Source organism: Gouania willdenowi, chromosome 15, assembly GCF_900634775.1.
Source record: "Gouania willdenowi chromosome 15, fGouWil2.1, whole genome shotgun sequence".
Lineage (NCBI taxonomy): Eukaryota > Metazoa > Chordata > Actinopteri > Blenniiformes > Gobiesocidae > Gouania > Gouania willdenowi.
The window spans coordinates 32794483-32806841 of NC_041058.1; the positions used below are offsets into that span (position 1 = coordinate 32794483).

At 38.3% G+C, this 12359-nt stretch overlaps 1 protein-coding gene and 1 long non-coding RNA gene across 4 annotated transcripts in view; one reads left to right on the forward strand and one right to left on the reverse strand.

Annotated features, from left to right (window-relative positions):
- LOC114476649 (uncharacterized) overlaps positions 1 to 12359 on the forward strand; it is a 319238-nt gene that overhangs the window by 133122 nt on the left and 173757 nt on the right. The window lies entirely within an intron of this gene.
- thada (THADA armadillo repeat containing) overlaps positions 1 to 12359 on the reverse strand; it is a 208496-nt gene that overhangs the window by 129667 nt on the left and 66470 nt on the right. For all 3 annotated transcript variants that reach the window (XM_028468449.1, XM_028468451.1, XM_028468452.1), the window contains 4 exons: positions 7106 to 7238; positions 4850 to 4972; positions 1534 to 1656; positions 1251 to 1342 (listed from right to left, as the gene is read on the reverse strand). In XM_028468449.1, coding sequence (XP_028324250.1) covers positions 1251 to 1342; positions 1534 to 1656; positions 4850 to 4972; positions 7106 to 7238 — 471 coding nt within the window. The remainder of the gene's footprint in view (positions 1 to 1250; positions 1343 to 1533; positions 1657 to 4849; positions 4973 to 7105; positions 7239 to 12359) is intronic.

Genomic DNA, 12359 nt, shown 5'->3' on the forward strand with positions numbered 1-12359 from the left:
CAGGGCTGGTCATAATCTAGCATTAGTTTGTATTGTGCTGCCGTAAAGCAGTACGTCTTGCCACCGGGTCGGAGGTAGGGAAAGTTGCAAGCGCTGTTTTCTGCCCAGACACAGCAGGGGGGGATGAAAGACCCCAATCACCCCATAAATACTTGTAGTACCCTCACAGGGACTATGAGAAGGATTTATTAAGGTGAAAAAGTTACTTAGTTCTGCTTTAACAGAATCAGAATCTGTTGCAGAAACAAAAGTTTTTTGAAAAATGTACTTTGACAGTTTGATAAACATACTGCGTGTTTTGGCCATTGGTGCTTGAATTAGTTAGTAACCATTTACTTTTTCATGCAAGTTTAAAACATGAATAAATTGCTAATTTACTGGAAATTGAACATTAATATCTATATGAAACAGACTAATGTAATGTAAAAAGTGGTAACAATTAGTTTAAACTGGCAGATAATGACCATTACAAATAGTGAATGTGGTTATATTGGAAAAAAATATGCATGAAATATGGTGAAAAAAGGTTAAAAGTGACAATAATGGGTCAACATATGTGACATTAGGTGGAAAAGTGGTGGAAAGTGCTGAAAATGTCTTGAAAGTGGGAAAAATGTGCAGAAAAGGCTTTGAAATTTGATGAAGTGGCGGAAATCGTATTAATGTAGCAAAAATGCATTAAAAGGAGGAAGTTTGGTGTAGTTGCAGAAAAAGGGTAAAAATGAGCAAAAATGGGCTATAATTGTTAAAAAAATATATTCTTAGTTTCTTGAATGCATCTTACTTTGTTTGATTGTACAATTTATTACTAATCAAGTTATAAAAGGGAATTTAGCTTTATTGCTCTATACATTTCAAGGTTCAGAGAATAATCAACATAATTATTATCAGAGCACGTCAATTACATTAGTTCCAACCTTGAATGAAGCAATTACATTTCTTTTGGAAAAAAAAGATGTAGTTTTGTTATCAGCACACCTGGAAACGCTGAAACAATCAATTGTTATTAGAGGAATTGTGTTTCTTTGGTGTCATTCCCACATGTTTGATAGAAAAGGAAGGCTGCTTCCTCCTGTATAATAACAATATGAGGAGCTCAGACTTTAAAAGCTACCACAGTAATCCAACAGCGCCCCCAGGTGTTCAGATTCCTGCCTGCTTTATGTTTTTGTTTGGAGTATTTCAATTATTTGACTAAAGCAGATCTTTCTGCATTAATCACCTGGACTTTAAAGCTCAGTGAAACTAACCTGTTCTTTTTGGAATGCTCATCTTTGCCTTTCTTCACTCCAAAGATTCTGGTGATCAGAGTGCTGAAGAGAAGAGTGGAGGAGTTTCGCACCTGGACGACAAACCAAAGAGGAGAGGAAGTCATTATGAACATCAGAGAGAGGATGAAGAACATTATCTGTGGGACAAAACAAGCCCCTGCTGGTGAAAACAGCTTTGATAGACTGTACAGATGTTAATATAACAGTTTGATTCTTTCATTCATGTCTCTGCTCTAATAAAACACATTAAGAATAGACTCACAGCCCAGACTGGAGAGGTGAAGCCCAGAACAGCCGCCTGCATTCCATCGGACACAAAGGGAATGATGTTTTCTCCCAGGCGGGTGTCCCTGTACAGAGCCCTGAGGATGTTTAACGCATGGACCTGTGGTGGGACAACAGGAAAATAAGTGAGGGTTAGAAGGTTATTTTGTGACAACCTTAGCCTATTTAAAAAAAACTAGACATGTAGTTACATATACATTATAACAGTCAAGTAAGTTCCCCAGCTCAATGTATTGCTAGTACAATAACAATTAGCACCCTCAGACGTTTTTAGTATGATCATTGTAGGTTTAACAACCCTGTGAATAATTGGTGCCGTTGGCCACAGTTACATGATGTTTTTTAAAGGGGAGGTATGATAAAAAATCACTTTCTAATGGTTTTGCTTCAGTGATAAAATGTCAAAGTTTAAACAGTTGTGTTTCCTCCCTCCCTTGTTATTCCACATTTTGTAAAAATGCAGCTCCAAATGACTTGGATTTTCCCCAGTACCTGACAGAAAACTCCTCCTCCTGACAATCCTGACACCTCCTACCATGGACATAATTCACAGCCCCTATGTTTACGCTCGTGATCAGCTGTTAGCCCTCCGTGCTAATGCTACACCAGCCTATGCAGCGAGATCCGACATCCCCAGTGAACTGAGGAGGAAACGACGAGCACGGAGGAGAAGATCAGCCTGTCCTCACGTCCGTCATCATGGGGAATGTTACATCTATCTCCAATAAGATGAACGAGCTAGTGGCGCTAACCCAGCATGAGAAGGACTTCCGTAAGGCAAGCCGTCAGTCGTGGAATTGGATGGCTTCCAACTTTTACGCGCTGACAGGACGGCGGAGCGCTGTAAGCGGAAAGGAGGGGATCTGGCTGTGTGAATGATAGATGGTGTAATCCGGGCCACATCACTATCAAGGAGCAGTTTTGTAGTAAGGACATTGATGTGCGTGCCACATGGCGCACACACATCATGAAACAGTGTTTGTCTGACTCAATCACAATAGCCATGTGTTTTACTGTAGTGCAGGGAGTTGGAGGAACGCCAAAATACAGTAAGAAATACATTCAACTCTGACCCAGATAGTTAAATAATAATAATTTTGCCATCAAAAGCCTGGTCTGTGTGTTTTTTTTTTTTGTTTTATATAAGGAAACGATGTTCAGATGTTAGAGTTGTCACTAAAGCAAAAAAAAAAGCTTTAAAGTCACTGACAAGAAGGCTTTTTTCTCAGCTTTTTGCTCTGAAACTGAAGATTTGTGTAAAACTTGCTCTATTCAACAGCTGATTACAAAGAATGAAACAAGCCAGAAACATTTTTTAAAAAATCTAATCTTTAAAAAATCAGTCAAAATGCTCAAAAACGGCTGGCACTGAGGGGGGATAGAAAATCTCAGAGTGCCTGGCACTGAATGAGTTAAGGCCGACTGTCTCTGCAGTTTGTGTCAAACTTACATGCGTCCCGATGTCATTCCATCCGTCTATATTTGGACCGAGGAACTACTGTGTGTGACTGAAGGGATGCTGTTGTATCTAAATAAATGTTTGTGTGTCCTCTTCATTATGCTGTTCAACTTGTGTTAGTGCTGTTATTAATGATCAATGACACATGACACCTTACACTTGCTTTATACCCACTGTAGCTGTTTGATTTCTTTCAATAAATTGTTTGATTTGAGGAAATCTTACTTGCATTATTCTATTTAAATGTCCCACTCCTTAACACAAACCTAATAGTATGTGCTGCAGCAGGGCAGGTAATGCTTTTTATCTTGGGGCAAAAAACAACAAATGTTGATGTTTGAAACTCAGAATGTGTGGATGTAAAGAGCAATTAAATTATCTGAAAAAAATAAATGTGTGTGCTTACAAGTAGGCATTAAACAATGAACAAAGTCCTTGTAGAATACAGAATAAATAACTATTTACACAAAGTAAAAATAGATTTACAAAGCAACTCATTATATACAAACATTTATTTAAAAAAAGATTCTGTTTTTTCTATTACAAAGGGCCAAAGTCTGCCTCTATCTGCTCCAGAATCAACACCAGTCCAACCAGTGTTGTGGAGTTCATCATGAACTGGAGGTTATGGACCATGAACGGGGTCCTGGTCCATGAACCGTGTCTCTGACTGCTCCATGGAAGAACATCTGTGTTAACATCTTCCTCCTTTTTTCCTGCATGGACGTTTTAAAACAATATTCGTTCTTAGACGAGATGACCTACAGATAAAACATTGGCTCCAAATCCACATCAACAACTCTGAAATGTGCAAGAAACGTTGTTAGCATATATTTCAGTAACATTATTACAAGGCCATCGTGTAACAAAAATGGAAGTTCTGAATACAAGTCAATTCAATATTATTGCTGCTGCTTTCAGGATTGTTGTTGTTTCCTAGATTACCAGGGGCTAACTGGCTAGCCTGCACCACGTTAGATGTAACGTTCATAATATTGATGAGGAAATATTGTGGTAGACTAACAACAGGGTGAAATAAAACTTACCAGTGACGGAGTTCTACAGGATGAGCTCCTCCGTGGCTGAAGTTCTGTTCGGTCCGTGCGGGTCCGCCCACTTCCCCTGAATTTCCCCTTTTTAATGGTAAACAGTGCTCCTTCATCTCGCCGAAAAGCCTGAACCCATATTCGTATAGCCTCACCGTTAACAGGGAAGGATTGGAATGATAGATGAGGCTGCTTTTGGGCATTACAAGAACTGCCCAGTACGCTACTGCTGATTACCCATTGCCCTGACCGCAACAGGAAGTAGGTTTCGGCAATGATTGTGTATTTCTGGTACAAAATACGGAAGTTGTGAAAAAGGTCTATTTTATTTTACAGGCAGCCATTACTCCTTTGCTAGCGAGAAAAACAATGGCGGACTTTCGCAAAACTTCAGGTTGGGGGTGGAGTCCATGGGTGGAGATACCAGTGGAGGGGAGGGTATTTTCTTTCCCGATTTCACTTGTGATGTCACAAATGTAGAACATTTGAAACGCAACACTTTTCTATATGTTGTAAGACTTACACAGACCACAAACAAAGGACTGGATGGATTTATTACACATTTTGTGTTTCGTGTGGACACAAATTACCTCATTTGTGTTCAAAAAGACTGCAAAAGTGGATTTTTCATGATATGTCCCCTTTAATTCAGAATTCAAATGGGAAAAAACAGCCATCTGATTTGGATTGAATTTTGAATTAAAGGGGAATCAAAGCTCTCATGTAAATGTAGCCATTGAAAAAGGATTATGGCACAAAGGAAGTGAGTAGGAGGCACGTGATCAAACCTGAGGTACAGAGGAGCTGTTGGAGGTCCTCTCAGCTGAGGGCATGGCCAAAGCCATCAGCTCCTTCATGGTCATCTTCAACAGACTGCAGCTGGCTGACATTGGCTCTGAGGAAAGGAGAGCCTGTAGAAAGAGATGGAGCGCAGACATCAACAATCAATCACCTGTTTATTGTCCTCATGCTCACAAAGGGCACATTGTTGTCATTTTTCTCATGTAAGCTAAACCTTGGCTGCCAGGAAAGCAAAACTGCACACAAGTAAAAACACTCTTTAAATTCTTCTACTGGACTCCAAATCTCACAATGCAATGCGCAAAACTTTTCTAAAGCTTAAGTTAATGTTTGTGTTGGAGTAAAAAACTGACACACAAACTGCAATTTCAACTATTTCATATTTTCACTGGCATTTAATCATTAGTTTGTCTGTTACCAGGATTGACTGAAAAGACCAGTTTTTGACAGAATTTTAAGTAATGAAAGACCTAATGCCCTGGAAAATTCCATTAAGTTTTGGAGGGAATCCGGATCAATATGATGATTCTGGATCAGTGTGAAAAATCTAAAAAATATTTTCTCTCATCATTGGTGAACTTTCAAATATTCATATATCAGGGGCATTCCATCTACACATAGTCCTGTCCACCCAGACAGAGTAGTGACCTGTGACCCCTGTAACATACTCGCCACGCTGCAAAGACCCCACATACTCATTCCACTCACACAGTCTAGCACCAGGGACCGGTTTATCAAAAATAATCAGATCAGATTCTGGATAACGGATTGGATCAAATCCTAAAAATGTTAAAAAAAAAACAACACAAACTGATTTTCATAATCGGATTAGATCACGTAATCCAATCTTTGGTTTGATCTGGATCAAATCTTCAGTTTGGGTATTTCAGAACTTTTTAGTAGGATTGGGATTACATTGATCCACAAAAATATGGATTAAACTGATCCCATCAGAAGGTTGGATTTCAGACCCAAAATGTAATGAAACTTTAAAAGTGTATCAAATAATACTATATTTAGATCATGCAGTATAGCCTACAAGATATCCAATTTATTGATAAGGTCTGAATTTGATTTGTTCATCCATCCATCAGGCTACAGTGGTTAGGTAGGTTATAACAGTATAGCAAAGTAGAAATAGTTTGGCTTCATAAAATAATTAACAGCTCAATATTGACCACAGATAGTCTATCAATCTATATCTATCTATCTATCTATCTATCTATCTATAATGCAAGAAGGGTCTGCGTGTGCGTGTGTTTGTGGAGCGAATTTCTCCCTGACACGATGTTTGTTGGACCAGAAACCTAATGAACAGCTTGCACAGAGCCTGAGTGTGTGCATGCGTCATTTTGGACTTTACGTTTACTTCCATGTTTGTTTGACCATTCGCTGTTTAGACCGGACGGACGGGACCCGAAAATTATGACGGAACACATTTGGAACATTTTGTAAGCATGCACTTATTTGCTTCAAAGGTTTTATAGCATACTGTGTAAAATGTATTAAACTTGTGCTTTGATCTGTTTTTTGCACACTTTTATACTGTTTAAATTACACCATGTTGTCTTTATAATAAACACACTGAGAAGTCTTTAAAATCACCAAATACAGAGTTTCTCTTAATTGAACAGTTTTATGAATTACTATCTGCCACGTTTGGCAGTGTTAAGGCACTTTCTTGGCATTAAATATCTTGTTTGCTTTGAATTGTAATAAAAACAAAGTTTTAAATGCCTGTGTGTGTTTATGTTGTGGTATTTAGTTTAAATCCACTACTTGTACATTGCATATTGTTGTTGTGCTTTGCTGTTACTTACCCATCCTGTACTTTTTGTTTTACTTGGTTGTGTACGGGGATATTTAAACTTCAATAACATTTAAGAGTTCTATTGGTGTATTTAATTAGATTTCTAATATATACATTTATATCATATGAGTGTTTCAATTGTCTTTCATAATCAATGTGCTTTAAAAAAAAAAAAAAAGTATATCGGCCTCAAATATCAGCTTCCAAAATCGGCCTTAGATATCAGACATCGGCTGATTTATTTATTTTTTTTAAATCAGTATCGGCCTTTGAAAATCCCATATTGGTCGACCTCTAGTTGCCAGTTTCTGGAACCTTTATTTTGGGGGTCATGGGCTGAAAAGGTTAAGAACCACTGATCTAGACCTACAAGTGTTTTTGCACAGTTGCTACAAACATGTGTATCCATCAGTTGTGTTGTTGTGGTAAGAACCTGAATGTAGAAAGGAATTCCAGCGCTGCGCCGTGTGGCACACAGCTTAGAGGACGGATCGCTGGATTTCACCTCCTCCAGAACCTCAGACAGCCAGCGGGCCGGGAGCTGCTGCAGGGTCAGACTGCCACTCCTAACACACCCACGCACACACACACAATTAGTTGCTCTACAAAACTTAGCTATATTTACATGGTGCATGACAGGAAGTCAGTGATGCTGAGAACATTCTTATTAACCTGGACTTGCCTCATGGCATACCAGTGTGCCACGGCACACCTTTTGGGAACCACTGGTCTAAATCAATAACAGGTTTACTAGACATTTTTTACAGCTGGTATAGGAAACAATCTAAACCTACTGTAATTTATGTGTATATGTACTATATAAAACACAAATTTAATTTCAATACAAAAGCAGCGCTGAATAACACAGGCTGTCATGCAAACAAAAATGTGCAATAAGTATTCGTTTGACACTCAATTTATACAAAACAAATAGTGCAAATGTCAAAGATCATAAATGAATCCACACCCACTTTCTAACAAAAAGTAAGGAAGTGGGTGTGGCTTCGTTTATGATCGTTGACATTTGCACTATTTGTTTTTTATGCAGCTGATTCTGCTCACTTCCTTGGTCGAGTTGGTCGAGCCAATGAGAGCTGAACAGGAAAAACATCATATCCTGTGCGCCAAGTAGTATCAAAACAAACATGGCGGCCGACACGGAGAAGACCTTTAAAGCTGTGCTTTGCTCTGTTTATAAACACCTGAATATATTGTTGAAACCACAACAAGAAGAGGTTTTAAAACTGTAAGTCTGTACCGTACCACACGCTGTTTTCATCTGCTGGACCCGTTTAGGGAAAAAGAATTACGCTTGTCACGCTATTATCGTCAGATCCGCTCATCGTTTGATTGGTTACTCTGCACGTGTTTGTCCCGCCACCAGAACTCAAACGCTGTGAGCGCTTCCACACTAATGGCCTGTATGAATAATACAAGGAGATTAGGATGGATTACAGGCTACATCTCTCCCGTCTTCTGATTAGATTCTCAATCAATTTAGTTTTAGTCTCAATCATCTTTTTTCAGTTTTCGTTTCGTTTTCTTCCGCAAAAATATGTTAGTGACAAAAATAATGACGAACATATTTAGTCAACAAAATGAACACTGCCAACAACAATGTGTGCTTCATGTCCTCACTGACACTCACACATGACCAGTGAGCTCCAAGAAAAACTGTACGAAAATATTAAACAGCTGTATTTATCACCTGCTAACCAAAGCTTTGCCACAGATTATCGGTACGGGAAAACAAGAAATTTCAACATTATTGTGCCCTAGTTTGCACTTCCACGTATAAATGATATGTAAATAATGTATATAAAGCACCAACAATATCCAAGCAGTAAATGTAGATATCAGTCCCTGCGGGAACTACATCTACAGGCGACCGTGGCTCAGGTGGTAGTGGGTCGTCTTCTGATCGAGAGGTTGGGGGTTCGATCCCAGTACCTGACTATGTGTCGAAGTGTCCTTGGGCAAGACACTGAACCCTAAGTTGCTCCCAGTGGTCGACTAGCGCCTTGCATGGCAGTCCTGTCCCACTGGTGTGTGAATGTTAGAGTGATTGGGTGAATGAGCTGATATGTAAAGCGCTTTGAGACTGCTTCAGTGTGGTGATAAAGCGCTATATAAAATCAAGTCCATTTACATTTCATTGATTTTGTGACCAATTTCGGAAAATTTGAGATTAAAAATGACTGCCATCATGTGATATAATCAGGGCAAAACTGTGTGCCCTGCAAATATTATGACGTCTCATTGATTTTGTGTGTTTGGAGGGACTGAGAAATCTACATCTGAATTATTATGTAATTTATACAATGATTAATTTTTACGTTCTGATACGAGACACATCAGATACTCTAAAGCAGTGGTTCTCAAACTTTTTTGGCCCAAGTACCCCCATTCTATTGTCTATCAATCCAAGTACCCCCTTTGTCCAACTTCAATATTTTTGTTCAAAATTCTATGATAAAAAAAACAAATAAAAAAAGAATAGAGCATAATGACACTAAAAAAACAAAACAAACAAACCTCAATTTTTTTTGTTTGTTAATTTTCCACTTTCTCTCTCTCAAGTACCCCCTGTATTTCTGATTTAACTGACTTGATGACTGTCCAATACGTAATTTATGTCAACATTCAACATCTGATCAGGTAAACGAACAAATAAAATAACATATTGCATTTAATATATTGCTTTTTAACTAAAAATAAACATTACAAAACCCGATATTTTAACGTGTTCATTTGTTATTTTCCCACATTCTCTCTCTCAAGTACCCCCTGTAGTGTCATCGCGTACACGTACCCCCACTTGAGAAAAACTGCTCTAAAGGATTTGGGCCCTGGGCTTTAAGTTGGAGACATGTGCCTTAAGACATCTTGCTTTTCATCCCACAATGCATTCTGGCACACTGAGTAGTGCCCAGTATGGGATGGGGTGGGAACCTCTGGGTACCTCGCGATACGATACAAAGCTCACGATAACAATTATCTCACGATATGACAATACTGCGATAATCAATATATTGGTCAGAAATCAATCTACGATAATCTATGACATAACAAGAGAAAAAAAACATTAAGTGAAAAAATAACATTTGTATTTTATATCTCTGAAAGACAATAAATTGAAAAAGTGTGTCAACATACCAATGTAAATGAATAAGTATCTAATAGTGCTTTCTGTAAACAAAAAATAGAGTCTTTCTTACCAGTGACACCATTATAGTGCAATGTTCCAGTAAACAATATATTGGTTCCTTCAACAAATAGTGACAACTTTTCTGTGAAGACGTACCTGCATATTTTAGTGAAAAAGCAGAAAATGTTTTGAAAAAAATAAATTCCAAATAAATAAATAAATAAATCCAGCATATCGATAATCGATCGCGCAAAAAAAGATTGCGATGTATCGCCGTATCGTCACACTCCTACTATGGGAACCTTGACCCTTTACATTTGGAACATGAATGAGTGATGATCTAATCTGAAATAACAGGAAAACGAATTAAAAACAACAACAAAATAATAAAATAATAATAAAAAAGGAGGAGCTTGAGGAATGAAAATAGAAGAAGGATAAATAGTGAGGAGCAGACAGAGCGAGACAAAGAACTGAGTGGAGGCATATCATCAAACGGGCTGTGGTGAAACACCCCATAATCAACACCCTGTAACCCAGCACACAGCCCACATACCATCCACACACACAGCCTCAGCCCTCCTACACACAACCACCACTATGACGCTCTGATTGGACAACACACAACGGGAAGGAGGGGCCTGTTCCCCACAGAAGAAGAACACTAGGTGCTTCAAAGGAACCGTTATGTGGGCCGTCACCTGCGTCAAGCTTTACACAAAAAAAAAAACAGCCACATCTTTTATATTATGCTCTTGTGGAAGTAAATACTTTCATTTTGTTGAGAGAAAAAAAGAAATGATTTGTAGGAGAAGCTGAGCGGATGAAGAGGGCGGGGCCAGAACATGTAAAATGTGTGAACTCGCTCTTAATGACTATTTTACGCATATATGCAAATAGTTTCAACAGGATAAATATGATATGAACAAATAATCAAATTCACGTTAATAAAAAATTGTAGTGAAATATGTAAACAATGTAAAAACATTATAAACTACAGGAAATTATTGAAAATAGATTGAACAAGAAAGTGAAGTGAGTAAAGCTAAAAACTTGAAATAATTGTGCCCAGTAGCTCATCTTCAAGTGCTGGAGACTGATTTCTATACATTGTGATATCAATAATTACAAATTTCCCCTTTATAAGTACAAAATGGTATGAAATACTATTCATTTCATTTTTTAAAACTTGCAAGAACAAGTAAATGGTAACAAACTGTAATTCAAGCACAAACAACAAAAACAAGTGTAAAACTGTTCAATTACATTTTTCAAAAAAGTTTAACCTTTGCTTCTATGACAGATTCTGATTCTGTTAAGTTCTTCATTTTTTTTTTTTGTAACCATACACATCTACAAAATTTCCCTGTATGTTTTATGACAAAGTGCAATCAACTTCCAAGCTAACGTCATAGTTCTGAGTCCTAGGAGAAGCTGCGTGGAAAAACACCAGCTGTTGTAAAGATGTAGCAGCCATCACAGCAAACAGCTAGAGCAATAAACCTGGCTCTATTCTTTTTTACTCTCCTTAAAGAGTAACTAAACCCCAAAACCATTTTTTCCTGATGAATGTATTTGTGTATCAACCAGTGCTGTTGATTGATCCTGGTCCAACTCTCAACATTTTAGCCAAAGTATTTATATTTGTCATATTTAGTTGTAAACTGTCAGAGTGACCGCCCTCTAAGGGTTGAACGCTGCTATTACAATTGATTTTTGCTATTGGCTGAGAACAAGATCATGTGACGTTTTGGGACCATCTAGCGTCACAAACAAGCACTATTAGCCCCGCCCCTTTTATAAAAACTAGCACTTGTGGGCTCTACTTTAACTGTGGTGAGTAGGTTGGATTGAGAAAAGAGTGAATAGAGGTATATTGAGTAATGAGTAGCTAGTTACCATAGCATAGACTGTTATTTGGATATTTTATAGTATAGACTGGGCAGGTCTTAAAGCTGCAGTTTGTATGTTTTTTTTTTGGTTTAATTTGGTCAAAAATCCATCATCATCTTATTATATTGTATTGCATATTGTAATCCAGTGTTCTGAGTGCACAGTGAATCTCTGAAAATGAGCTTTAGAAATACAGAGCTCTTTCTACCAACAGGGCAATCTTGTGAGCTGTTTTAAGCGTTACTATTGGCTACTCGAGCTGCTCGTCAAGTTGATGCGCGTTCTAGATCTGAGAGCAGGGACAGTCCCATGGCTTTATATTCCAGCTGAAGTCACTAATGCAGCTTTTGGCACAGCGGGTACACGGCAAATCAAGAGGAAAAAGGAAGACCGAGGTGGAAAAGCAACAGAATAAAGGCACAAATGTGTTCAGGAGGAAGAGAGTGCGCGGAGTCGGTGTGTGCAGCGAACTGCGAGCAATCCGCTTTCAGTCAGCGCAGTCCGTCCAGAGTCAGAGAAAGAGAGAGAGAAAGTGAGAACAGACAGAATAAATAGCTTATTAAAAATGATCTGAGGAGGAACGGAGTGTGTCTGCTCTGATCAGCTGCTGCTCAGCTGCTTATGTTTGAGGAGCAGCTATGACTCT